The sequence below is a fragment of the Lepus europaeus genome, chromosome 8 (genome assembly GCF_033115175.1).
Source record: "Lepus europaeus isolate LE1 chromosome 8, mLepTim1.pri, whole genome shotgun sequence".
Lineage (NCBI taxonomy): Eukaryota > Metazoa > Chordata > Mammalia > Lagomorpha > Leporidae > Lepus > Lepus europaeus.
In genome coordinates, this window is record NC_084834.1 from 129,272,660 (window position 1) to 129,299,927 (window position 27,268).

Below are 27,268 nucleotides of genomic sequence, written 5' to 3' on the forward strand. Positions count from 1 at the left end.
CCGGGTCCCGAGAAACCCCGCAGTCCCAGGACTTCATCCGGCGCTCACGCAGCAGTCTCTGAGGACTCCGGGCACCCGGGGGTGTCCCCGTGTCACAAAGTGGCGCCGTGGCCTCTGAAGGGGCCGGTCAGGTGCCCCGCTCCCGGCAGGCTGCGGTGGCCCTCGGCGTGTGGTGGGGAAAAAGGCAGCTCACCGCTGTATTTCCAATACAAAGGCTTTATTTGTGAACTGCGGCAGCAGCTAGGAGTCCACGGGAGCTCGGGAGGCTGCCACTCTCACGGGGCAGGCACGCGGCTTAGACTACGCTCGGCTAAGTCACAGCATTAGCAGTTTAGTCTCTAAAGTGCTGAGTCCTTTATTTCTGGAATGCCTGTGCCGGGCGTCGCCTGCTCCTTCCCCAGGAAGCACAACCTTGCCCTGGAAACGTGGTCGGGCCACGGCGGACGCGGACCACAACCTGCGCGTGGGCAGTGGCCGGCACGAGGGCTGCCCGGGATCAGCAGGCGCAGGAGCACTGAGCACCGGGCACTGTCGCTGCCTGCTGCCCGCCACGCGGCCACCTGCGTGTTTCCAGAGTGGCTCAGTCCAGGCAGCCCCGCCCTGGGCGCACGCCTAACCCGGCGTCCACAGCGGGAGTTTTGGTTCAGAGCAAACGTTCTTTACGAGAAAGATATTGGCTAAAACATGAACTGTTAACTTTTAATAGAAAAATGCGATTTAAAACTGCTACTTGTTAGAATTTACAGCAGACACAGTTTATCACTTTGGGAAACCAAGCTCCCTTCCCACAGCAAATGGTGCCACCTGGAACGGCGAGTTTCCGGCCTTTTAAATTGTTACAGGTTCAGCTCTGTAATTTAAACTATGGAATATAAATAACAGTAGCGAACCTGGAGCTGATACAATTATTTTAGAAACTGTGAATAGATTCCTATGCTCCAGAATTCGCTGCCTCTCAGGCCCTCCAGGTCACATGACACAGGAACGGGACTCCTGTACGGCCACAGTGGCTCCGAGGGTCGTGGTCTGTTCTCAGGGCGCAGCGGCCACGCAGGCCTCCTGCCTTCTTCCAGGCCCCTGCACTGGGCTATGCGTGCAGAGGAACAGGGAGCCCCCGCAGAGCCCCTGCGGCCATATTGCACGTATCCCCCAGAACCGCATCTGACTGGCCCCAGCACACCCTGGGCAGCCCCTAGGGAGCCGAGGCCAGGCGTGGCCGTGCCACCTACACGCCCAGCAGGGGGATCTGCCAGACCATCACAGACGACACAGGCTCCTCCTGGGCGGGCGGCCTGGCCTTCCGGTGCACCCGCCGGTGGCCCTGGCCCCCGCACACCACCAGCGCCGAGCTGGCCCTGGCCCTCCGGCCTCGCCTGGTTCTGCTCCTGGGGCAGAGGGAGGGGCCCTGCAGGAGGTCCTCCGACCTGCGCTCCAGGGAGCTGGAGCCCTGGGACAGGCTCAGGGAGCCGGAGGACAAGGATGCCTCGCTCCCCTGGGTCAGGGACCCCGCAGACTCCCCCAGCCACACGGCTGCCTCAGGCTCGGCCCCCTCGCTGGAGGGCGCCTCCTTGGGCTCCTCCTCTTGAGGCTCGCGGCCGGGAGGCGGGCTGTCCCTCGCGCCGTCCTTGTCCCGCTTGTGTGAAGCCGTGGCCGTGACGATGAACTTGACAGGACCGCTGTGTGCGTGGTAGGAGACCATGCCTCTTCCTGAGGGGCAGCAACGGGACAGTGAGACTCCGGCGCCCGCTCCAACCCGGGGCCCCCAGCGCGCGTGCCTCCCAGGCTATGCTCCCTGTGCTTTTGGTTTATTGCAAGAAAGCCTTAGAAGCGGGGATCTGCAAGGCACGCCGGGCCTCCCGCGCCACATCTCAGCCCAACACCCACGCTGCGTGTCCGAAGCAGTGACAGCATTTCCCGCGCTCCGCGAGCAATGCCTTCTCACGCGCTCTCGGGAAACCAACTGAATTCTCCTAAGTCTCCATTCTTGGAAATCTAAGCCTGCAATGTGCCAGGGTTTAGAACAAGATGCCTAAGTTATCGGTAGCTTCCTCTCAGTTTTCACTACAAAGGGTGCTGGAGCTTAGGACAATTCTACGGTTTCAGCTAAAATGAGCACTTCTCCATTTCCAGGGACCGGGAATCAAATTTCAGCATGACCACCCTGCAGGGCTTCCTGTGAACCCCCCAGCCCCGTGCTGCTCCCTTGTGCAGCTGCCTGCAGGCTGGAACCGGCCCCAGCCGCCGCCCTCGCCCTGCACGGCCACAGCCGGTGAAACTGCGGAACACTGGGTGCCAAGGGCCTCGCTGGTGGTGAGCAGAGCCGCCCAAGCAGTCGGCCGTGGTGGGGGCAGAAGCCGGGACGACACCGCAGCGTCTGCCAGCACCGCTGGTGCCCGTGGGCTCCACCTCCAGCGGCTGCAGCCCTGGACCCACCGGGAGGAGCTTGAGAAGACAGAGCGAGCCCCCAGCCACCAGGCCACTGTCTGGGCACCTGCAGTGGCCAGGCCTGCAAGCCGGGAACTCCATCTGAGCCTCCCACGTGGGTGTCAGGGACCCAAGGCTGCTGCCTCCCAGGGCCCCGGCTGGGCGCCCGATGGAGGCACTCAGAGGTGGGATGTGGCTCTCCAGGCACGAAGCTGAATGCCCACCCCAGAAAATAAAAAGCTTTTTAAAGTGCAAATTGGCCAAACTCAGAGGGAACTCAGTACGCGGAGTTGATGTGAAGCGGAGGGCGGTTGTGCGTCCTGGGCGCAGGGCTGGGGGCGCAAGCTCTGTGAGGGGCAGCTGGGCACAGGTGTCCAAGCCTTGTCCACTCCAGGCTGGGCACAGGGCGGGGGCGCGAGCTCTGTGAGGGGCAGCTGGGTGGTGTCTGAGCCTTGTCCACTCCAGGCTGGGCGCAGGGCGGGGGCGCGAGCTCTGTGAGGGGCAGTTGGGTGGTGTCCGAGCCTTGTCCACTCCAGGCTGGGCGCAGGGCGGGGGGCGCGAGCTCTGTGAGGGGCGGCTAGGCACAGGTGTCCGAGCCTTGTCCACTCCAGGCTGGGCACAGGGCGGGGGGCCGTGAGCTCTGTGAGGGGCGGCTAGGCACAGGTGTCCGAGCCTTGTCCACTCCAGGCTGGGCACAGGGCGGGGGGCGCGAGCTCTGTGAGGGGCTGGGCGCTGGTGTCCGAGCCTTGTCCACTGCAGGCTGGGCACAGGGCGGGGGGCGCGAGCTCTGTGAGGGGCTGAGCGCTGGTGTCCGAGCCTTGTCCACTGCAGGCTGGGCACAGGGCGGGGGTGCGAGCTCTGTGAGGGGCTGGGCGCTGGTGTCCGAGCCTTGTCCACTCCAGGCTGGGCACAGGGCGGGGGCGCGAGCTCTGTGAGGGGCAGTTGGGTGGTGTCCGAGCCTTGTCCACTCCAGGCTGGGCGCAGGGCGGGGGGCGCAAGCTCTGTGAGGGGAGGCTGGGCACAGGTGTCCGAGCCTTGTCCACTCCAGGCTGGGCACAGGGTGGGGGCGCAGGCTCTGTGAGGGGCAGCTGGGTGGTGTCTGAGCCTTGTCCATTCCAGGCTGGGCACGGGGCAGGGGCACGAGCTCTGTGAGGGGCTGGGCGCTGGTGTCTGAGCCTTGTCCACTCTAGGCTGGGCACAGGGCGGGGGGCCGTGAGCTCTGTGAGGGGCAGCTGGGTGGTGTCCGAGCCTTGTCCACTCCAGGCTGGGCACAGGGCAGGGGCACGAGCTCTGTGAGGGGAGGCTGGGCACAGGTGTCCGAGCCTTGTCCACTCCAGGCTGGGCGCAGGGCGGGGGGCGCGAGCTCTGTGAGTGGAGGCTGGGCACAGGTGTCCGAGCCTTGTCCACTCCAGGCTGGGCACTGGTGGCAACTTCCACCGTCGCTAACTGCACAGGGTACTTACAGTGTAGGGCACTTCAACACACAGGGTGTCATGGAAGTAGAAACGCAGAGACGAATCCCTTAGCCCCAACAGGCAGGTCTGCCTGTACCCTAACGGGACCTGGGGTCCAGGGTGGGGGGTGCTCGGGAGCCAACCCCCTAGGTCAGCGTGGAAACACTGGCCAGTTCCCTACAAATCCTCCCCCTTAATTCTGTCTCCCACGTGGATGCTATCATCAATATAAATTGGCTAAATTTCCGTAACAGTTGTCTGCATGTCTTTTTCTCAGGGGCAGAGTGAGTGAGCGAGCCCCTTCACCGGCCAACTCCCCCAGTGCCCGGAACAGCCCTGAGCAGGCCAGGCGCGGCAGCTGCGAACTCAGTCCAGGTTTCCCAGGTGGGAGGCAGGGATGCAGTGAGTGGAGCCACCACGGCTGCCCCCAGGGGTGCCTCGCGTGGGAAGCAGGTGCCCTGACCATGGCGCTCCATGCTCAGCCCGGGCCCCCTGGGGAAGCTCTGCACCCCTTCCTTTCCACTGGCTACCCACACAGCCCTGGCAAGCACAGGCCTGCCCTGCTCTGGGGCGGTCAGGCTGTGTCCTGGGCACAGCGTCCTTGTGCACTGCGCTCTGAGCCCTGGGCTGACGTCCTGCCCCTGGGAAGAAGCACATCTTACAGCGTGAGCTGCTCCCCCGAAAGGCTGCACCCATGTGAGCTGCTGCTGATGCTGCCTTGGGCAGACGGGCATTTCCGGCCCCGCTGGTGGAAACTGACCACTGGCTATAAAGGTAACAGGGACCTCACTATGGTGTAGCGGGTAGAGCTGCTGCCTGCACCCCATATGGACACCGGTTCAAGTCCCAGCTGCTCCACTTCTGATCCAGCTCCTTACTAATGCGCCTGGGAAATAGTGGAAGATGGGCCAAGTGCTTGGGCCCTGCACCCGCGCAGAAGACAGGGATGGAGCTCTTGGCTCCTGGCTTCAACCTGGCCCCAGGCTGGCCACTGTGGCCAGCTGGGGAGTGAACCTGGATAGAAGATCTCTGTCTCTGCCTCTCTAATAAAATTAATAAATCTTACTTTTTCATAAAGGTAACACGAACGCGTACTCCTGGGACAAGATCTCCCGGGGCCACTAATGAGAGAGAACACAAGGCAGAGACGAGGGCTCCACCCTGGCTGGCACTGTGTGGCCCTCCTGTACCCGGGGAGCCCACTCACCGGTCACCTTGGGGATCCCCTGCAGCCGGGGCACAGGCAGGGCCACGACCACGCCCAGGCTGGTGCCCACCATCAGCAAGCCGTGGCAGACGAGCAGGCTGGTGACAGAGAGCCGCTGGTGCCCTGGGTGGGAGACAGAGAGGGCTCTGTGTCCTGCAGCCCGACCCACGCAGCACATGCATGTACACACACAACACAGCACACACATACAAAACACACAGCCCACACATGTATACACACAGCACACACATGTATACACACAACACACAGCTCACACCCATACACCAGCACACACGTATATAAACACACATCCAACACATAGCACACAACACACACATAACACAGCACACAATACACACCCATACAACACACAGCACATACAACCAGACACATACAGCATGCATACACACCACACATACATACAACATACTCAAATACACACAGCACACACATATACCAAACACATGCCACACACAGCACACACACATATAACACAACACACACAGCACAAAGAAGTACAAAAAACAAAGACATCTGGTTTTGCTTCAACACTAGTTCCTGTTAGTTTTTTGTTTTTAAGATTTATTTTATTGATTTGAAAAGCAGTTACAGAGAGAGGGAAAAAAAAACAAGTGACTTTCCATCCACTGACTCATTCCCCAAATGGCCGCACCTGCCAGGGCTGGACCCGGCTGAAGCCAGGAGCCAGCAGCTTCTTCTGGGTCTCCCATGTGGGTACAGGGGCCCAAGAAGCCATTTTCCGCTGCCTTCCCAGGCCACGGCAGGGAGCTGGATGGGAAGTGCAGCAGCCAGGACTGGAACCAGCGCCCAGATGGGATGCTGGGCTGCAGATGGCGGCTCACGGCTGGGCCGCAGTGCCGGCCCCTCACATTAGCTGTACACAGCTAAGAACCCTTATGTCCCAGGGATTCTGAACGCTTGCCTGTTTTGAGTGGCATGGCCTCAGAGACGGGTCTCGGCCCAGTCCGTCCATGGAGCCATCGCTCGAGTGTGTAGTGCTTGTTTCAAAACTGAAGAAGCAAGGCAGGGTTAGAAGTTGGCGCCACGGGTGTTGACCGTTACTTCCCGGCTTCCTGGACAGCAGCTCAGGGTGGGGTGGCCTAGCAGGCAGGGGCAGGGGCAGGCCACGGCAAGCATGGGCAGTGCCGGGTGGGCACTGCATGCCAAGTCAGCACACGAGCCGCGAGCAGGCCAGCACTGCTGGTGGACAGTGGTGGCACCTGTCGACTGCGGGCACCTGTCCTTCTCAAAGGCACCCGGCTTCCCAACTGTGCCAGAGAACAGGGCCGACGTCTCGTTTTCCACCACAGGCTTCCGGCATTACCAATCTCATGGCAGGGATTCGGCTTCTGGCATTACCAATCTCACGGCAGTGACTCCGGCTTCCAGCCGTTACCAATCTCATGGCAGGGATTCGGCTTCTGGCATTACCAATCTCACGGCAGTGACTCCGGCTCCCAGCGTTACCAATCTCATGCAGGGATTCGGCTTCTGGCATTACCAATCTCACGGCAGTGACTCCGGCTTCCAGCGTTACCAATCTCACGGCAGGGACTTGGCTTCCGGCGTTACCAGTCTCACGGCAGGGACTCGGCTTCCGGCGTTACCAATCTCATGCAGGGATTCGGCTTCTGGCATTACCAATCTCACGGCAGGGAGACTCTCACGGCAGGGGCTGTGTGGAGACTCTCGCCCTCACCTCTGGATGGGGCTGCCAGGTGCCAGCACCCCTTCCTCAGCCACTGGATGTGGGGTACACCTGCTGGAACACCCCCACTGCCCCTGTGTGGGGCCAACATCCTGAGAAAAACTGCAGTACTGGAAGTGAGAGAAATGGCCCCTGGGTTACAGGCATGGCCAGGGTCCCCCGGCTTTTGTTGGAGCTGGGTCACGGGGTCACTCTGTCACCTGGGTCCCTTCCCCGCTGTGAGCAGGCGCTGGGCTTTTTGGTGGTCTGGCGTCACCACTCATGAATGTAGCACCAGTGCTGCTGCCAGACCCTGGGACGCCCGGCCTGGAAGCCCCGCAGTGCTCTCAGGGGTACTGGTGGGACCCCAGGAGCGGGGCTGAGGCTGGGCAAGCCGGGTCTCAGGATCTGTCGGCCAAACAAGGTCACGGGTGAGGGAGGGTGGCAGCAGACGCGGGGACCGAGCACACAGGTGGCACAGGTCTTTACGGGGCTCTGTGGGGCTCGACTCAGGCATGCGTGCAGAGCAGAGCGACCTCCGGGCACTGGGGGCAGCCCTGGTGGAGCCATGGGAGTAAACGGAGCCCCCACGCTTGTCCGGATGCCTACAGGAAACTCATGGAGCGGCGTGAGCCACGAGGGGAACCCACTCTGCTCTCCCTCCCAGGTCACGAGTCAAAGGCAGGCAGGGCCCCGCTGCGGGCTGAGCCACCACCGCCGTGTCCGGGGGTGTGAGAAGTCCCCACTGCCCACAGGTGGCCGAGTCCAGTAAATCGAGTCCCGTGTGGCGTGGTCCACGTCACAGTGGCCTTTTAAAACTGAAACTTGGGCCGCTTCCCTGAGTGACGTCACTCCCCGGGCACAGAATGGCCATGGCCACACTCCCTACTTCCTCTGCTGGGAGTCGTACAGGAGCCAGGGCGTCCCAAACACACCTGCACAGGACGTAGATCTCTCCTCACCCACCAGACTGGCAGCCCCGCGGAGCCTTCTTCCCCTGAGCTCCCTCCCTGTCAGGACAGCCCCACTCTCTCTCCGCAACCTGACCCCCAACCTGCTGTGTTTCCCCAGTGTCGTGTCAGTGCTACAGGCTGAACATGTTCCCTAACTCCCACGGGGAGCCCAGGCCCCAGAGGCGTGGCCAGGAGGTGTGGCCTCTGGGAGGGCATGAGCAGGGAGCCCCGTGAGGGGACCTGTGCCCTGGCACAGTGAGCAGGCGACCATGGCTCGGTCCCTCTCTCCCTGCGCGGGCCAGTGAGAAGGCACGGCCTGCCGACCGAGACCCGGGACCTCGCTGCAAACCCGGGCTACAGCCCCTAGAAGCTTCCATGCTTTGTAGCCCTGCCCCGTGGCCTGCGCTGTGGCAGCCCGGAGGACACAGACACAGGCTGGCCTCAAGTGCCTTCTCCTCGGGCCATGTGGTCACCACCAAAGCACAGGCACCTCCCGGGGTCCCTGGGGGTCCCAGGTGCCACCGGAGGCAGCTTGGAAGACTCCAGGCCTCTGTCCGAGCGCAACCTGCAGGAGACTTGGATCCTTTTATCACAGCCCTCAAGGGCAGGGGCCAGAGGCTGTCCCCAGGCTCACCGACTCTCACAACTTAGACACAAAGCCCAGCGGCCCGTGGAGATGCAGTGGGGCTGGAGCCCATCTGCCTGGCTCAAGAGCAGATGGCCAGGCAAATCCAGCCTCACCCCAGGCCTCCCTGGGTCGTCCGGCAGCTCCCGCTCCCCCCACATGCACCAAAGGACTCGCACGCCTCCCCCAACTTTCTGTCCCCACGCTGCGTAGGACGGCTCGCAGAATCCACCTGGGAACGGTCTCGTCCCCGTCCAGCAGCCGTGGTGATGGCCCACCAGTACCGCAGCCCAGGACCACACACAAACCCTTCCACATACACCTGCAACAGCAGTGATGGATGTGCTCACACCAGGGACACGCTCACACACTGTGACATACACCAGGGACACGCTCACACACTGTGACATACACCAGGGACACGCTCACACACTGTGACACACACACCAGGGACACGCTCACACACAGCTGTAACACACACACCAGGGACACGCTCATACACTGTGACACACACCAGGGACACGCTCACACACAGCTGTAACACACACACCAGGGACACACACACAGCTGTGACACACACCAGGGACACACTCACACACTGTGACACACACACCAGGGACATGCTCACACACTGTGACACACCAGGGACATGCTCACACACAGCTATGACACACACACCAGGGACATGCTCACACACTGTGACACACACCAGGGACACGCTCACACACTGTGACACACACGCCAGGGACACGCTCACACACAGCAGTAACACACACACCAGGGACACACACATATGTAACACACACCAGGGACACGCTCACACACAGCTGTGACACAGGGACACGGAGGCTACATGCACACACACCAGCTACATGCTCACCCATACCAGGGACACACACACCAGGGACACATTCACACACACCAGCTACTTCACACATACCAGTGACACAGCCATGAGTACACACCAGCTACACACCTACACACGCTGGTCACACACAGCTCAGGGGCCCCTCCTACTTTGTGCATGTGCAGCCCTGGATAAGCCCCCCCACCCCTACATCCTCACACCAGCTCATGGCTTCCTCCTCCACCCTCCCACCCAAGGTCCCAGCTCTGTCCAGCAGGGAACGGCCTGCAGCAACCACGCTCTGACTTGGCGTGACCCTCACACACGTGGGGTGGCCCCATGCCCGTCCCCACACACCTGGCAGCATGTGGTTCATGGGGTTTGGTGTCACTCTCACATGCATGTAATGGCCCCGTCCCCCCCCCACCTGGCAGCATGTGGTGCACGGGGTTACATGTGTGTAATGGGCCCGTTTTCCCCCCACATCCATGGCAGCATGTGGTGCACGGGGTTACATGCGTGTAATGGTCCCATCCCCCCTCACCTGGCAGCATGTGGTACACGGAGTTACATGTGTGTAATGGTCCCATCCCCCCTCACCTGGAAGCATGTGGTGCACGGGGGCCGCGATGTTCACGTCCTGCAGGTGCTTGAGAGTTTCGGTGTGGAACAGGCGCAGCGTGGAGCCCGTGGTGAAGGCGATCCAGATGCCGACACCGGCCACGGCCATGTGGGAGATGACCATGCCTTCCTCCTGGTGCGCCTCCAGCTGACTCTGCGGGAGGGGAGAGATGTCACAGGCGGAGCCCCTGGCCCTGGGCACTGGCAATGCTGTGCACCAACCCTGTCCCCACGCCCTGCCCTGCGGGGACCCACAGAGGCTCCCGCCTGGGCCCGTGTCCAGCACCCGGCTCTGCTCATGCCGTGGGTGCCCCCGGGCCTCAGGAGCTCCTCCCTGGTTGCAGCAATGGCTGCAGCTGCCGCTCCCGTCTGTCGGGAGAAAGCATAAGGGTGGGGGTGGGGCTTCGAGACCCCGTGCACAGTCGCACGCAGCAGGTCCTGCACGACTCTGACTTGGAACACCCTAAGCTGACAGCTCCACAGGAGAGAGACAGATGGGCTTCCCTGGCCCTGGAGTCTGAGGACAGGGAGAGGCTGCTGGCCGCCCAGCACGTCACAGGGAGGCCCTGTCTGCTCAGCCTCTCATGCCCTCCCCTCCCGAGCTCGGCTGTAAGGGTTCCACGTGCCCCACGGCCACCCCCGCACCGCTCTCACTGAACGGAGCTGAGGGGACGTGCTGACTTGCACTGGAGATGGACAGGAGCCACATGGCTATAGCGTCTGACCTCATTTCAAGGGAGGAGTCCACGGGGAGAGGTGGGCCCGGCTGGGGCTGGACCAGGAGCTCAAGGCCCCAGGGAGCAGCTGCGAGGGGAGGGGAGGCCCAGGGCTGGGGATCGAGATTCCATTTGGCCCAGCTGAGCTTGGCCTGAGCAGCCCCAAGCCCGACCACTGTGCTCCTCTCTGGACGCCACACTTCCTCTGCCCTAGGAGCAAACCCCACGTGCCTCGGGCAGGACAGGGGCCCTGTCACCAGCCAGAAAGCAGGGACAGCAGTTTTCTCTAAGGGCCACCCGCTGCTAAAACACCTGCTCTGTAGTCAACTCCAAATCCCCTCATCCCAAGCCCCTCATTTCCTCTCCCGACATGGCCACGGCCACGCACCAGGGGACAGGAACCATGAGCGCTGTTACAGAGGGACCCTCAGGCCACGGACCTGAGAGGGTCTGGCTCCTCTGCCCGGCAGATCCACAGTAGTTTCACTAATGGATTTCACAGGCCTCAGGGACAGGCAGACCAAGAGTTCTGGCCTGGAGTTCGGAGGTTGGGTTCTGATTCCGGATTATTCGAGCTTGGGTCTACTTCAACCCCCTTGCCTCCCGCTCCCCTCAGACCCTGCCCAGAGCAAGGGGCTCCAGGCCCACAGCCACCTGTCTGTCAACCTGCAACCTCGGCCCCGCCCCACAACACTGCAGCGCCCCCGCACCAGCTCCTGTCTCCTGCTGGACTGCGCCCTCCCTGCCTTTGGTGCTCAGCGCCATGGCATGTCTCACCTTACTGAGAAAGAGCAGCCTCGTATCCCGTTCTAGCTGTGGCTCCCGTGGTCCCCCGCCTCTGTGGCCACTGGACACCTCCTCATCGTCCCCCACTGGCCTCAGGCTGACGCCAGGAGGCCCCAGGACCTCCACAAGTGCCAAACCCAGTGGACAGCCCCCTTTTGGTGAAATCAAGATACAACCCACACATCACAAGGTTGTGCGGTACCACATCTCATTCCAAAACTCTTCACCGCCGCCGAGCGGTCACTTCTCACTCCCACGCCCTCGGCCCCCGACGACTCACGGTCTACTTCCTGTCTGTGGACCTGCCCATCCTGGATGCTGTCCATCAACGGAATCGCGTGACACGGGGCCTGCGTGTCGGCCTCCTTTGCTCCGACACGCGGGGAGCCTCAGGTCTCTGCAGCTGGGCAGAATGCTCCCACAGACCACGTCCTGTTGGCCCACGTGTCGGCTGGTGGGCACCTGGGCTGCACACCCCTCTCCCTGACTGCTATGGGCAATGCAGCCATGGCAATGTGTACGAGTTCTTGTGCACATGGATGTTGAATGCTGTGGGTGTGCCCTGTGACCAGAAATGCCAGGTCATGAGGAACTCTGAGTGTCGCTTTCTGAGGAGCTGAGAAACTGTTTTCCAAGAGCGCTCCACGTTATACCCCCGCCTGCAGCATACAAAGCCCCTGATTTACACATGCACACGCGCGTGCACACACACACACCCAGTGTGTGTGCAGCGGCAGCACGGGGCGGCTGGGCCCGCAGCTCCCTAATGATGTCGTGCTTCCACTCCGGTGCACGTTGGCCGACGGCATCTCTGGAGAAGCGTCCCGCAGCGGCTTGGCTCACTTTTAAGTCGGCTTATTTTCCTTTTCATCGGTAAGCACGTAGAGCCGGTCATGCCGCGTGGCTGCCCCCAGCCCCTCGCCACAGGCCCTGCAAACGCCCCCCGCCCCAAGGGTTGTCTCCACACCCCCTTGACAGTGGTCTCGGCAGCAGCTAAGCGTTAATTTTCAGTGGAGTTCAGCTTCTCTGTTTTTCCCTTCGGTTGCCCGGGCTGTGGGTGTCCTACCCCAGGAACCACGGCCTGGCCCACGCCACGAGCTATCCTATGTTTTCTTCTAGCCTGCTTGTGGTCTGGCTCTCCCACACGGGTTTGGCCTGCGGGGTTGAGCTGTGTGTGCTGTGCTTCGGGTGAACAATCTCTCCAGCGCATGGGCTTGCAGCTGCGCCAGCACCATGTGGGGAAGTTTTCTGCACCGAGCTGTGTTGGCTCCTCGCTGAAAATCGGTCGACCAGGGGCGGACGCGTGGCTCTGCCCGGGCTCTGTCCTCCCTCCATCTGCTGTCTGCCCTGTGCCAGCGCCGCGCCATCTCCACTGCGTGGCTGTGCAGGAAAAGCCGAGTGTGTGTCAGCGCTGCCCATCAGGTGCTTGGGCTGGTCCGGGCCCTCGCGTTTGTGTGTGTGTGAAGTTGAGGCTCTGGTCACGTTTTGCTTTAAGAAAGCACTGGTGTTCTGACAGGGCGGTGCTCAATCCAGATCCCTCTGAGGCCTCTCCCTCCTACCAACGCTGAGTCCTCCGAGCCATGGACAGAGCACGCGCTGCCATCTGCTCGGGTTGGGATTCTCCAACCTCTCCCAAGGAGGCCCTGCGCCCTCGGAGCACAGGGCTCGAGCCGTCCTCGTCCACTTCTCTCGGAGCGTTCTGTCCCGGATGCCCCGTAACACAGCTGTCTCACTGCTAGCGTAGAGAAATCAGATTTTCACAAATCAATCTGCTTCCCACGACCTTGCTGATCTGATTAGATCTCACAGATCTGTGCAGGATGGGGGCAGCATGGGGATTCCCCACACACGAGAGCACGTCACACACACACACACGCACACACACATGCACACACACGACTCCCCACATACAAGAGCACGTCACACACACACGACTCCCCACATACAAGAGCACATCACACACATGACTCCCCACACACACACGACTCCCCACATAAGACTCCCCACACACGAGAGCACGCCACACATGCACAGACTCCCCACACATGACAGCACATCTCACACACACATGACTTCACACACAAGAGCACAAAACACACAGACTCCCCACACACGAGAGCACGTCACACACACTCATGTACTCACACAACTCCCCACATACGAGAGCATGTCAATCACACACACACATGAGCACGTCACACACACACACGACTCCCCACACACGAGAGCATGTCACACACACTCATGTACTCACACAACTCCCCACATACGAGAGCATGTCAATCACACACACAACTCCCTGTACACAGGAACACATCACACACACACATGCACATACACGACTCCCCACATACAAGAGCACGTCACACACACACATGCACACACACACGACTCCCCACACACGAGCACGTCACACACACAGGATTTCCCGGGTTCCTTGCACCTGAGTGCCCCACTCTGCGTTCTGCGTCCAGCCCTGGGGCTACAGCCCCCACTGCGCTGAGTGAGAGGCGATGGCCGTGCCCTTTCCCCGCCCTCCGGGGGAGCTATCCGTCCTTAAGCAGCCCCGGGCTGGGCACCCGCTGCCGTGAGCTTGCTGGGGGTTTGGTCAGACGGCTTTGAGGCTCCTTCCGCCCTGCCTCACGCTGTCCGTGTGGAGTCCTGGGCTGACCCTGGGCTGCCCGGGGTCCACAGGTTGAGTCACCGGCGCACTCAGGGGGAGCCTCAATTGGCCACGGTGGATGCTCTCTCAAGATGCTGTTGAAGTCATCTTCCAGGTATATCTCCCACCGCCACGGCAAACTGGATTGCGAGATAACCCTGGGTGCAGGTAGGCTCCGAAATTCGTGCACGCAGCCTCCAGACATTCACGAAAACCGCGCACCGTGGGAAAAGTCTGGCCGGCATTTTGACGCAGTGGATAAAGCTGCTGCCTGCCGTGCTGGTGGCCCAGATGGGCAGCGGTTCGAGGCCTGGCTGCTCCGCTTGCCACCCAGCTCCTGGTAACGTGCTTGGGCTCCCACACCCAATGGGGGGGACCCTGAGGAAGTTCCTGGCTTCTGCCTGGCCCAGCTGCAGCCATTGTGGCCACTTAGGGGGTGAACCAGTGAATAGAAGATCTCTCCCTAACTCTGCCTTTCAAGTAAATCAATAAATCTTTATTTATACATATAGAGAATAAAGTGTGCACGTATCTCATTTTTTTGCACCAGCATAAGCTTATCTTTCAATTCTGTTTTCCCAGGAACTCCTGGAAACGCCCTCGTACCCTGCTGAGGGTCCCACCTGCACTCAGGAGCGGCCCTGGCCTGCAGATCTCCGTGCTCGCCGCGTCTGCCTGGCTTTTAGTCAGAGTCACCCTCGTACGCAGAGCGCGAGAGGCAGTTTTCCCTCCTCCTCGGCGTGAGGCGAGAGCTCGAGCAAGACGGGCGAGTAGCCGTGAGGCTCTCTGGAGGCTGCTGGGAAGGCGCTCACCCAGCCGCCGTGACCACTGTGTGTCTTCCGGATCCAGCCCGAGCTTTGTGTCCTCAGCTGGCTCCCCTCATGTGCTGCAAACGCTCACGTGCTTCTGGTCTTCTGGGAGTGCAGAGCCCCCAAGGAATCACTGCCGGGGGCGGGGGGCAGGGGGGGCACGGCTCCAAACCCTGCCTTCTCCCGGCCCCACTCACCCCCTGCAGGGTCCCTGACGCCCCACCGCTGCCTCCTGGTGAGCCCAAGGCAGGCAGCCGCTCAGTGATGCGATGCTGACACGGTGCCGGTGCCCACCGCCCCAGCCTCCGACCCCGCCACGGAATCCAGGAGCCGGTGGTGGTCGCCCGTGGGACTCCGCTCGGCTTCCCAGCTGCTCCCGCAGTCTCTGGGCGGCTGGCAGCCAGAGCAGACAGGAGCCCGCCGCCGCACCTGTAAACAGCTCGACTCCTGCCCGCACCGGCAGCCCTGACCCCTGTGTGGACCCCAGGCAGCCCGGCCTGCGCCCACTGCCCTCGGGGCCCCTGCACAGCCCCTGCCATCCCAGCAGGTGGGCCCCGCCCAACAGCAACCTCAGTGTAGATTTCCCTCTTCAAGGCGGCAGCAGCTCTCTAAATGCAGTTATTTCAGTACTAAAATATGCACAGAAAGGAGACATATTTGGATCCAAAAATATTATTTCTAAGTCTTTGAGAGCTACAGCGTATAAATTCCTTGGAACATTTGGAAACGATATTTTGGTTACGACAGTCCCAATTTTGGGGCGTTCTGCTATTAGTGAAGGTTGCAGAAGCCACAGTTCCAACCTCTCTGGGAGAATTCACGCAGAAGCGACGCATTATTTTTGGAGAAGCGTCCAAAAGGACTGCCGCTCTATTATTATCCTGATCTGCCGGAAAAGAAGAGCACACAGCAGCTCACTAGATGCAGCTCCCGGCCCTCGCACGTCTCCCGGAACGATGCTTCGTCCTGACCACGAAGACGGCGACCACGCAGCGCTCTCGCCTTGCCCACAACCAGCCCGTGCATGGGAGCCACGCCAGCTACGCTCGCTCGCTAGCTCGCTCACTCGGGCAAGGACAGGACTCAGGGCCCTGCCGGCTCTGACAGTGATGACCTCAATGGGGGAGTGCAGGCCTGGAGCTTCCAACCAGCTGTGCAGCCCCAGAGACGGCGCCAGCACCCACAGTCGGGGTCCCCAGGATGGACTGCAGGTGTCCCTCTCCAGGGGCATGTGCGTGTGTGTGTGCATGTGTGTGCATGTGTGTTGTGTGAGACAAAGCTGGTCAAATGCAGGTGATTTAGCAAAACACTACCACAGGGGCCGGTGATTAGGCCGCCTGTGCCGCTGGCACCCCCCATATGGGTGCCGGATAGAGTCCTGGCTGCTCCCCTTCCCATCCAGCCCCTTGCCAATGCACCTGGGAAGGCACAGGAAGGTGGCCCCAGCGCTGGGGGAGCGGATGGAGCTCCAGGCTCTTGCTGTGGCCTGGCCCAGCCCTGGAAGAGCTCCCAGGGGCGGCGCCCCTGAGTCTGCAGAACCCGGAAGCAGGAACCGTGTGTGTAGTCAGGCCTGATCTCCGGCCCTGGCCTGGGACAGCACCCTTGCACCACCTCCTGACACGGCCACTGTGCTTGCAGCGTGGCCAAGCCGTGCTCTGCCATGGAGGAGCCCCTGTGCTGGGGAGACACGGTGCTGTGACATGTGTCTTGTGTGTGGCATGTGTCCTATGTGCACACCACAGTGTGAGAATGAATTGTTATGCTCTGTGTGGCAAGTGTCTGTCATGGTGAGTGAAGGCATGATCGCATGTATGCTTTGTGTCACATGCATGTTACCTATGTGTTACAGTATCTATGTCACATACATGCCACATGTATGTTACACATGGCATAATTTATGTCATATGTTGTCACGTGCATGCTACATGTGTCATAGTGTTTGTGTCACATGTATGCTACATATGTATTATAGTGTTTACATCAGTTGTATCACTTGTATGTTATGTTGAATTATAGCATTTGTCATGTGTCTCGCATGTTACATGCTATAGTGCTTGTATCATATGCATGTTATAGGTGTATTATAGTGTTTACATCACATGTGCCATGTGTATGTTACATATGTACAGCATTTATCACATGTGTGTCGGTGTGTGTTACGTATATGTTATGACAGTTGTCCCATGAGCGTGTCACATGTTACATGTGTATTATGGTGTGTGTCATGTGACATGTGCACGCCATGTATGTTATAGCATTTATGTCACATGGGCGAGTTGCCTCTGTCCATGGGAGTGCCACTGTATGTGTGTGCACGCGGGGGACAGCGTGTGAGCATGTCCCAGCGTGAGTGAGGCCAGGTCACTTCTCCGCGCACGTCTGCCTCCAGGCCACAGCCTCTTCCTGGAAGGCTCTGGACAGAGTGCACAGGAGGCGTTTCCCGGCTTTGTCAGTCACACACATCTCGGTGACCCTGTACCACCCTAACCCACCATCTTCTCTGTACCACGAGTGCTGCTGGGTCCGTGGCGGCCCTGCAGAGACCTTTCCACTGTAAAGGAACAAAAGCACTTGACCACCTTTTCTGGTCAGCTGATGCTTCTGTCTGTGCTCACCTGGGCTTTGGGCAGGAAGGGGCGGGGCCTGCCTGCTCTGGACAGAGCACACACGGAGCACCCTGAATGCATGGAATAGCTCTGGACAGAGCACCCTGACCACACGGAGCACCCTGAATGCATGGAACAGCTCTGGACAGAGCACCCTGACCACACGGAGCACCCTGAATGCATGGAACAGCTCTGGACAGAGCACCCTGACCACACGGAGCACCCTGAATGCATGGAGCACCCTGTCCACACGGGAGCACCCTGAACACACGGGAGCACCCTGACCACACGGAGCACCCTGACCACACGGAGCACGCTGAACACATGGAGCATCTATGGATGGAGCACCCTGACCGCACGGAGCACCCTGACCGCACGGAGCACCTCCGGACGAGCACCCTGAACATATCCAGTGGCTATGCTCACACTAGACGCCCCAGGACCCGGCCTCAGGGGATTCCCAGCTAAGCTTGTCTTCCCGACCATAACCCAGAGGGCGTCTGCTTCAGCTGATGGCCAGGCCGGCGCTGCCCGAGAGCTCTGTGTCAGAGGCTGCTCTGGTTTCCCGCGCTGGGAGCCGCGGGGCCACGCGTAAGCGCGCACTAGAGGACCCACCTCGACGGCGTGCGTCTCCAGACCGATGATGAAGACCTGGCCTCCGGAAGCCGCCCACAGCGTGTCCTCCATCACCAGCAGGCTTCGCACCGGGAGGACGCCCAGCTTGATCACGTGCTGAGGCTCGCAGTTCCAGGATCCATCTGAAAAGAAACATTTCCTTGAATTTCCCTCAAGTTCAGGTCACACTGGGGCACAGGGACAAGGAGACGGGATCGCAGCTCCCGCGAAACACGGGCGGCCACAGTCCATCTGCACTGCGGGTGCCGGGCTTGGTCCCGGGCGTGTGCAGGGGCCCAGGAGTTTACAAAAGAGGCCATCAGCAGGTCTTGCACTGGGTACTGGACAAAGCACCCATTTGCCCTAAACCCAGCTTCCGTGTGTGTAAAATGGGCACGCTGCTGCTGCTGGCCTCCGAGGCTGTCGAGAACTAGCGGTGAGGGTGCTTGTGCAGGCTCAGAGCACAGGGCCTGGCGCACAGGCGTGTGGCACAACCGTGACTGACGGCAACAGCACACGGCACGGCGTGGCCTGCCATGCATCGAACGCACCCAGCGCGGCCGGTGTCCACACTCCCGGGCTCCCAGGACCTGCCTCCGTGTGCAAACGTCCACACTCATCCTCCCTGCAGAGGGAAACCAGAGCTGAGCGGAGGGGACTCCTTGTGTGGAAGCCGAGGGGCGAGAGCGCATTTTGCTTTGAAAGCACAGGTGACGTATGTCAGGCCTCACAGAATACGCAGGCTGGCAGCTCGGACGCCAGTGGAATTATGTGGGACTGAACACAAAGGGGGGCCGGCATTGTGGTACAACAGGTAAACCACCACCTGCAATGCCGCAAAACACGTGGGCGTCGGTTCGAGGCCCAGCTGCACCCTGCTATGGCCTGCGGAAGCAGTGTAAGATGGCCCAGGTGCTCAGGCCCCTGCTCCCAGCTGGGAGACCCAAGTGAAGCTCCTGGCTCTGCCCTGGCCATTGAGGTCACTTGGGGAGTGACCTCTGTTAGCTGATGCTCTCTGTAACTTTTTTTTAAATGATTTGATTTGAGATGTGAAGTTAGAGAAGGGGAGACAGAGAGAGAGAGAGAGAGAGATCTTTAATCTATTGGTTCACTCCCCAAAAGGCCGGAGTGGCCAGAGCTGAGCTGACGCAAAGCCAGGAGCCAGGAGCTTCTTCCAGGTCTCCCACGTGGGTGCAGGGGCCCAAGCACTTGCCCTGTCTTCCACTGCTTTCCCAGGCCACAGCAGGGAGCTGGATTGGAAGAGGAGCAGCTGGGACTAGAACCGGTGCCCATATGGGATGCTGGTGCCACAGGCAGGGGCTTAGCCCGCTATACCACAGCACTGACCCCACCTCTGACTTTCGAATAAACAAATCTTAAAAAAAAAAAACCAGCATTTACAAAAAGGATTTAACACAAGTTTCAGAAATGCCTGCAGTAATTACCCCGTGGGTAAATGCGGCTGACTGGGCAGGGGCAGGACGCCGCTAAGCCCGAGCGCCTTTGGCCTCCTGGGGAATCAGCCTTCCCTGCTCCCTGGGCACAGGGGCCGGCTCTGACCTCTCGGCTCTGGGTCTGGAAGAAGGAACCTGCGCACACAACAGCTCCTCTCCACCCTCGGGGCTGAGGGCAAGGCTGCAAGCTGTGACTTGTGAGGCTCAGCCTTAGGGACAACGCGGCCACGTGCCATCAGGCTGAAGGCCTCACGGGACAGCCCCTCATAGCTCTGACGGACATCGGACTTCCTTTACCAAGTCTGCAGTGTCCACACTGGGTCCACACCATGTGGTCACACATACTCCCACGCTCAAATGTATGCATGCACACTCACACACGTGTGCGAGCACATAGCACAACCATGCAGTCACCCACAAATGCGTGCACACACATGCACATACATGACATGCATGCGTACGTGTACACTCCCACAGCAAACACGTACCCTCATACACAGGTGTGTGTACGCACAGTGTCAGAGCCTCCCACCTGCCTCCAGCAGCCCTGGAGCAGTGCAACGCCACGTCTCATGGGGACACCTGGCTGCAGAGTGCAAGCAGGGTGATCTGAGAGCCTCATGCTCCATGGGATGCAGGCTCCCTGACCTGGGGAGACCCCCCCGACTGCAGGATGCCTGACCTGGGGAGACCCCCCCCCGACTGCAGGATGCCTGACCTGGGGAGACCCCACCCCCTGCCTGACTGCAGGGTCCCTGACCTGGGGAGACCCCCCCTGACGGCAGGGTCCCTGACCTGGGGAGACCCCCCCCGACTGCAGGATGCCTGACCTGGGGAGACCCCACCCCGACTACAGGGTCCCTGACCTGGGGAGACCCCCCCTAACTACAGGGTCCCTGACCGGGGGGAGACCCCCCTGACTGCAGGCTCCCTGACCTGGGGAGACCCCCCCCGACTACAGGGTCCCTGACCTGGGGAGACCCCCCCCGACTGCAGGATGCCTGACCTGGGGAGACCCCCCCCGACTGCAGGCTCCCTGACCTGGGGAGACCCCCCCCCGACGGCAGGCTCCCTGACCTGGGGAGACCCCCCTGCAACTGCAGGATGCCTGACCTGGGGAGACCCCCCCCCGACTGCAGGATGCCTGACCTGGGGAGACCCCCCCCGACTGCAGGGTCCCTGACCTGGGGAGACCCCCCCCGACTGCAGGGTCCCTGACCTGGGGAGACCCCCCCTGACTGCAGGGTCCCTGACCTGGGGAGACCCCCCCCGACTACAGGGTCCCTGACCTGGGGAGACCCCCCCCCGACTGCAGGCTCCCTGACCTGGGGAGACCCCCCCCGACTGCAGGGTCCCTGACCTGGGGAGACCCCCCCTGACTGCAGGGTCCCTGACCTGGGGAGACCCCCCCTGACTGCAGGGTCCCTGACCTGGGGAGACCCCCCTGACTGCAGGGTCCCTGACCTGGGGAGACCCCCCCCTTGACTGCAGGGCCCCTGACCTGGGGAGACCCCCCCCCGACTGCAGGATGCCTGACCTGGGGAGACCCCCCCCCGACTGCAGAGTCCCTGACATGGGGAGACCCCACCCCTGACTACAGGGCCCCTGACCTGGGGAGACCCCACCCCTGACTGCAGGCTCCCTGACCTGGGGAGACCCCACCCCGACTGCAGGGTCCCTGACCTGGGGAGACCCCCCCGACTGCAGGATGCCTGACCTGGGGAGACCCCCCCCCGACTGCAGGATGCCTGACCTGGGGAGACCCCACCCCCTGCCTGACTGCAGGGTCCCTGACCTGGGGAGACCCCCCCTGACTACAGGGTCCCTGACCTGGGGAGACCCCCCCCCGACTGCAGGGTCCCTGACCTGGGGAGACCTCACCCCCTGACTACAGGGTCCCCGACCTGGGGGAGACCCCCCGGACGGCAGGCTCCCTGACCTGGGGAGACCCCCCCTGACTACAGGGTGCCTGACTGGGGGAGACCTCACCCCCTAACCACAGGGTCCCCGACCTGGGGGAGACCCCACCCCTGACTACAGGGTCCCTGACCGGGGGGAGACCCCACCCCTGACTACAGGGTCCCCAACCTGGGGAGACCCCACCCCTGACTATAGGGTCCCTGACCTGGGGAGACCCCACCCCCTGACTGCAGGGCCCCTGACCTGGGGGAGACCCCACCCCTGCCTGACTGCAGGGCCCCTGACCTCAGGGAGACCTGCACTGCCTGCTGGGATGGCCTGACGCCGTGCGGCTGACGGCAACTCCTCTGGAACAGGAGCTGAGTGAGGTCAGCTAACCCAGTTCGGACACTGTCCTCGGGTCAGGGCTGACGTCCAGTGGCAGCTCTGTTTTCCGATGCCTGAGCTGTGCCTCCTACAGACACCAAGAGCGCCTTCCAGGAGCACGGCTCACTGGCGCCTCTCGGGCCGTGGCTCCCAGGTGTCTCTGTGACCCTGTGACGGAAGGGGCCGCCCTGTGCTAGCTGACACCTCCCAGAGCCTAATGGCCCAGCTCCACCTAGGTGACCTGGCTGTGAGCTGGCACCGCAGATGTGAGAAGCGGCTCCGTGGGGACACGGTGGGGGTGGGGTGGCTTCGAAGGAGCTGCACGTGGCTGCTGTAGTTCCAGCACCCCATGCGTGTGCACCTTATCCCTGGATAAATTCACTGTTACGTGTAAGGAGGGAGACAAGGACCCAAGCAGAACGGGAGGAACTCCCTGGCCAAGCAGCACCCAGAACCTGGCTCTCTGGCAACATTTCACACACAGGGAAACTGTCCGACAAAGAGCCACGAGAATGTGGCTCCGCCGTTACTGGTGCGTCTGGGTGTCCGAGGGGACCAGCGTGGGGCTGGCAGCAGGTGTAAGATTGAATATGGGATTGGGGGGGGGGGGGCACTGAAGGAAGCAAGGTCAAGGTCACCAGCAGAATGGAAATCAAGGGGCTAACGGGGAGACAGAGGCACGGGTGGGCACCAGGGAGGCCAGCTGGGGGGGGGACAGAGACCGGAGCAGGGCGGGGGCCAGTGAGGCCAGCTAGGGGGGGACAGGGACCAGAGCAGGGCGGGGCCAGTGAGGCCAGCTGGGGGGGGGGACAGGACAGGAGCAGGGCAGGGGCCAGTGAGGCCAGCTGGGGGGGACAGGGACCGGAGCAGGGCGGGGGCCAGTGAGGCCAGCTGGGGGGGGGGGACAGGGACCAGAGCAGAGCGGGAGCCAGTGAGGCCAGCTGAGGGGGGGGACAGGACAGGAGCAGGGCAGGGGCCAGTGAGGCCAGCTGGGGGGGACAGGGACCAGAGCAGGGCGGGGGCCAGTGAGGCCAGCTGGGGGGGTGGGGACAGGGACCAGAGCAGAGCGGGAGCCAGTGAGGCCAGCTGGGGGGGGGGACAGGACGGGGGCAGGGCAGGGACAGTGAGGCCAGCTGGGGGGGGGACAGGACAGGAGCAGGGCAGGGCCAGTGAGGCCAGCTGGGGGGGGGGACAGGACGGGGGCAGGGCAGGGCCAGTGAGGCCAGCTTGGGGAGGACAGGACAGGAGCAGGGCAGGAGCCAGTGAGGCCAGCTGGGGGGGGGGCAGGGACATGAGCAGGGCGGGAGCCAGTGAGGCCAGCTGGGGGGGGACAGGACGGGGGCAGGGCGGGAGCCAGTGAGGCCAGCTGGGGGGGGACAGGGACCGGAGCAGGAGCCAGTGAGGCCAGCTGGGGGGGGCAGGGACAGGAGCAGGGCGGGAGCCAGTGAGGCCAGCTGGGGGGGGCGGGCAGGGACAGGAGCAGGGCGGGAGCCAGTGAGGCCAGCTGGGGGGGGACAGGACGGGGGCAGGGCGGGAGCCAGTGAGGCCAGCTGGGGGGCGGGGACAGGGACCGGAGCAGGAGCCAGTGAGGCCAGCTGGGGGGGGCAGGGACAGGAGCAGGGCGGGAGCCAGTGAGGCCAGCTGGGGGGGGCGGGCAGGGACAGGAGCAGGGCGGGAGCCAGTGAGGCCAGCTGGGGGGGGACAGGACGGGGGCAGGGCGGGAGCCAGTGAGGCCAGCTGGGGGGCGGGGACAGGACGGGGGCAGGGCAGGAGCCAGTGAGGCCAGCTGGGGGGGGACAGGACGGGGGCAGGGCAGGAGCCAGTGAGGCCAGCTGGGGGGGGGACAGGGACCAGAGCAGGGTGTGGGCCAGTGAGGCCAGCTAGGGGGGGACAGGGACAGGAGCCAGTGAGACCAGCTGGGGGGGGACAGGACAGGACGGGGGCAGGGCGAGGGCCAGTGAGGCCAGCTAGGGGGGGACAGGGACAGGAGCAGGAGCCAGTGAGACCAGCTGGGGGGGGACAGGACAGGAGCAGGGCGGGGGCCAGTGAGGCCAGCTGGGGGGGGACAGGACGGGGGCAGGGCGGGAGCCAGTGAGGCCAGCTGGGGGGGGCAGGGACAGGAGCAGGGCGGGAGCCAGTGAGGCCAGCTGGGGGGGGACAGGACGGGGGCAGGGCAGGAGCCAGTGAGGCCAGTTGGGGGGAGCAGGGACAGGTAAGGTTTACTGGAGGGAGAGAAAGGAGGGAAAGAGAGGGGGAGAGGTGGAGAGGAGGAGAGTGTGGGGGAGAGGGGGATGGAGGGGAGAAGGGGAGAGAGAGAGAGAGAGGTGGGAGCCAGCTGAGGTTTACTGGAGAGAGGGAGGCACGGATGGGAGCCAGGTCAGCCTGGGCCCCCAGGGGGGATGGGAAGGGGAGGGAAGTGCCCGAGCCAGCAATGGCAGGGCTCAAGGTGCCAGCTGGGACGGCCGAGATGGCCGAGGGGCCAGGGCCGCCTGCTGCAGCCTGGGGACAGAGAGAGACAGCGTGCTTTGGAGGAGAGCGGGCTGAGGCTGCAGGGGACTGGGGATCCAGACAGGGGCCAGGGGCCGGGAACAGTGGAGCTGTGGGTGGGTGATTCAGACATGGGGCCGTGGGGCGGGGGCGGGACCCAGATCGAGTCCCGTCCCCAGAGCAGCGTTCACGGGGAAGACCCTCGGACCCCGTCTTGGGAACGCTGGCCCTGAGACTCCTGTGGGTACCACGGGGGACTGGACTCGGGCACATAGCATTTATGAGCTGAGCCTGGACAGGTCTGCAGTGAGATGGCGTCCCTGGGGCAGGCTCCAGGCTCCGGTCTCCGGCGTGGCAGCACCACCCCCGGGAGACTCGGCCAGCAGGGCTGAGGCAGGATGGTGACCCCTCAAAAGGCGGGCTTCCAGAGAGGAAGCTGAAAACGCCTTTCGGGGAGTGCTCAAGAGAGCGGAACCCCAGCAGTGCCACCTGTACCAGAGTCATGGATTGGGGTACAGGGGGCTGGACAGAGCCCAGGAACGGGCAGCACACTGGCCAAGGGGCTTACAGCACAGCGAGGCGGCCTCACGCCTCCATGGCGGTCTCTCCTGGCTCCCCAGGAGCCTTGCAGAGCTGGGGACGTGCACGAGGAGGAAGACTGGAGAGGGTCTGGGGGCTACACCAGGGCCACCAGGGATGCCCAGGCCGGAAGGGGCCAGAGCACAGCCCTACATGGGGACAGAGGATTCCTGCCCCACGTGGGGATGGCTGGCCATGCAGTGACCCGGCACAGCTTGTCCTGGAGGCCACAGGAGAACAGGGCGGGAGCATCCGAGGAAGGCCCATGGTGGGCAGCAGGAGGCGCTTCGTGGGGTGCGGGGTGTCCCCGAGAGCCTCCCTTTTGGGAAGGAGAAGGTCACAGGGCCCACAGGGGACACCAGGCTGACACCCGCCCCAGGGTCAGCTGGGAGCCAGAGGCGCCCTCACCTGCGGCCTTGGCGTAGCTGGCGACTGTCCCGTTGACGAGCCCGGCGTACAGACCCCGAGACGAGCAGGCCAAGCTCATGACTGTGGACTTCTCGGGCGTGAAAAAGTGCTGCAGCCTCACTTTCTTGGAGCCTTGACTGCTTTTGTAGACGGAGATGCTGTCGAGGAGAGACACGCGCGGTGAGTGGGCCGCTCCCAGGAAGGCGGCAGGTGCACCTACCAGGAGGACAGCGGCAGGCGTCCCCTCCCCCGCGCCTGGCTGCACTTCCACAGTCTTTGTGACCACTTTGATTTCTTTTTTTGTTTGTTTGTTTGTTTATTTGACAGGTAGAGTTATAGACAGTGAGAGAGAGAGAGACAGAGAAAGGTCTTCCTTCCGTTGGTTCATCCCCCAAAAGGCTGCCATGGCCGGCACTGCACCGATCCGAAGCCAGGAGCCAGGTGTCTCTTCCTGGTCTCCCAAGCGGGTGTAGGAGCCCAAGCACCTGGGCCATCCTCCACGGCCTTTCTGGGCCACAGCAGAGAGCTGGACTGGAAGAGGAGCAACCGGGACTAGAACCCGGTACCCATATGGGATGCTGGCGCCGCAGGCGGAGGATTAACTAAGTGAGCCACGGCGCCAGCCCCCGATTTCTTTCATTTTGAAAGGGAATTCTTGACTATAAAAACATTAGCTCTTCCCATCCGTGTGGGGCCCATCATTTTCCTGTTAACAGGTGATTCTAACACAGATACGGCTGTTTTCTCCCTCAGTAAGGAAGGACTGGGCTATTTTAAAAAGCAGGAGTATAAATAAGACATTTCGGAAGCAGATAGCATGGTGGGGCTGAAACTGCCCCCCCCAAAGGACTGCCTTTTCCCAATGACTTCCTAGTGTGGTGACCCTCAACGCCCCTGCCCCCCGGGTCCCACGGTTCCCACGCACGGGGCCAGCGAGCCTCCTGCCGCGGGCTGCATGGCCACCGTCCACGAACACGGCGGACGCGGGTTCCTCAGGCACAGTGACCAGATCCTACCTTCCCTCCTCCGTCCCCAAACAGACAGTGGGGACATCTGAGGCTCTCGGGGCTGCAGGCTCGGGGTCCGGGGCCGTGCTGGGCTGCACGTGGTTGCTCTGGACAGGGACGTACACCATGCACAGGATCCGGGACTCCACGTTGAAGCACTCGATAACTTTGGGGGCCGTGTTTTGGAAGGAGACAATGGCAATCTGACCCATCTGCTGGGTACAGCTTCCGATCTGGACGGAGGAGTCGAGGGGGAAAAGTGGTGAGAGGCCACACCCACGGAAGCTTCCACACCACGCGAGGCTAATGGCCACGGCACTCCACACCCTGCCATGCAAGGGCAAAATGGCCATGGCACACCACACCCCACCACGTGAGGGCAAAACGACCATGGCACGCCACACCCCACCACGCGAGGCTAATGGCCACGGCACACCACACCCCACCACGCGAGGGCAGCAGCCACGGCACACCACACCCCACCACGCGAGGCTAATGGCCACGGCACTCCACACCCCACCACGTGAGGGCAATGACCATGGCACACCACACCCCACCACGCCACACCCCACCCCATGAGAGCAACGGCCAGCACCGATTTCACACGGGAAACACAGGAACAGCAGGTGGGGGACACACAGTCGGCTCACACAGCCTCCTTTCTGTTCAAGATACTCAATGCATAGAATGACGTAATAACGGGCACAACGTTCAACCTTCAGAAAGTTGTATGCTTTAAAAAGCACAAACCCATCGCTGCACAGGGTAACGGCCTCGTCACACACGATTCTGGGCAGCAGACTGACGTAAACGCGTTCCCTCTGGTGCTAGAGCTTAGCCAAGGGCCCAAGTCTTCCAAACAGTGATGCTCATTAGGAGCGGCCCCACGGCGGGTCCCTGGCGTGCGACACCTCACGAGGAGGGGCGCTGGGCTCTGGAATCCCGGTGTCCGGGTCTTTGCGTGGCCAGCGCCTCTCACGGCCGCCAGACGCTAACTGCGGGGTTTCAGCTGAT

At 62.1% G+C, this 27,268-nt stretch overlaps 1 protein-coding gene across 1 annotated transcript in view; it reads right to left on the reverse strand.

Moving 5' to 3' along the window:
• Positions 1–208: 208 nt before the first annotated feature.
• The window catches only part of ARHGEF10 (Rho guanine nucleotide exchange factor 10), a 102,520-nt gene continuing 75,460 nt past the window's right edge, over positions 209–27,268 (reverse strand). The window contains exons 17-22 of the mRNA XM_062198853.1: positions 26,264–26,487; positions 25,248–25,405; positions 18,034–18,176; positions 9,819–9,993; positions 5,086–5,208; positions 209–1,707 (exon numbers count right to left, since the gene is read on the reverse strand). Coding sequence (XP_062054837.1) covers positions 1,226–1,707; positions 5,086–5,208; positions 9,819–9,993; positions 18,034–18,176; positions 25,248–25,405; positions 26,264–26,487 — 1,305 coding nt within the window. The 3' untranslated portion in view covers positions 209–1,225. The remainder of the gene's footprint in view (positions 1,708–5,085; positions 5,209–9,818; positions 9,994–18,033; positions 18,177–25,247; positions 25,406–26,263; positions 26,488–27,268) is intronic.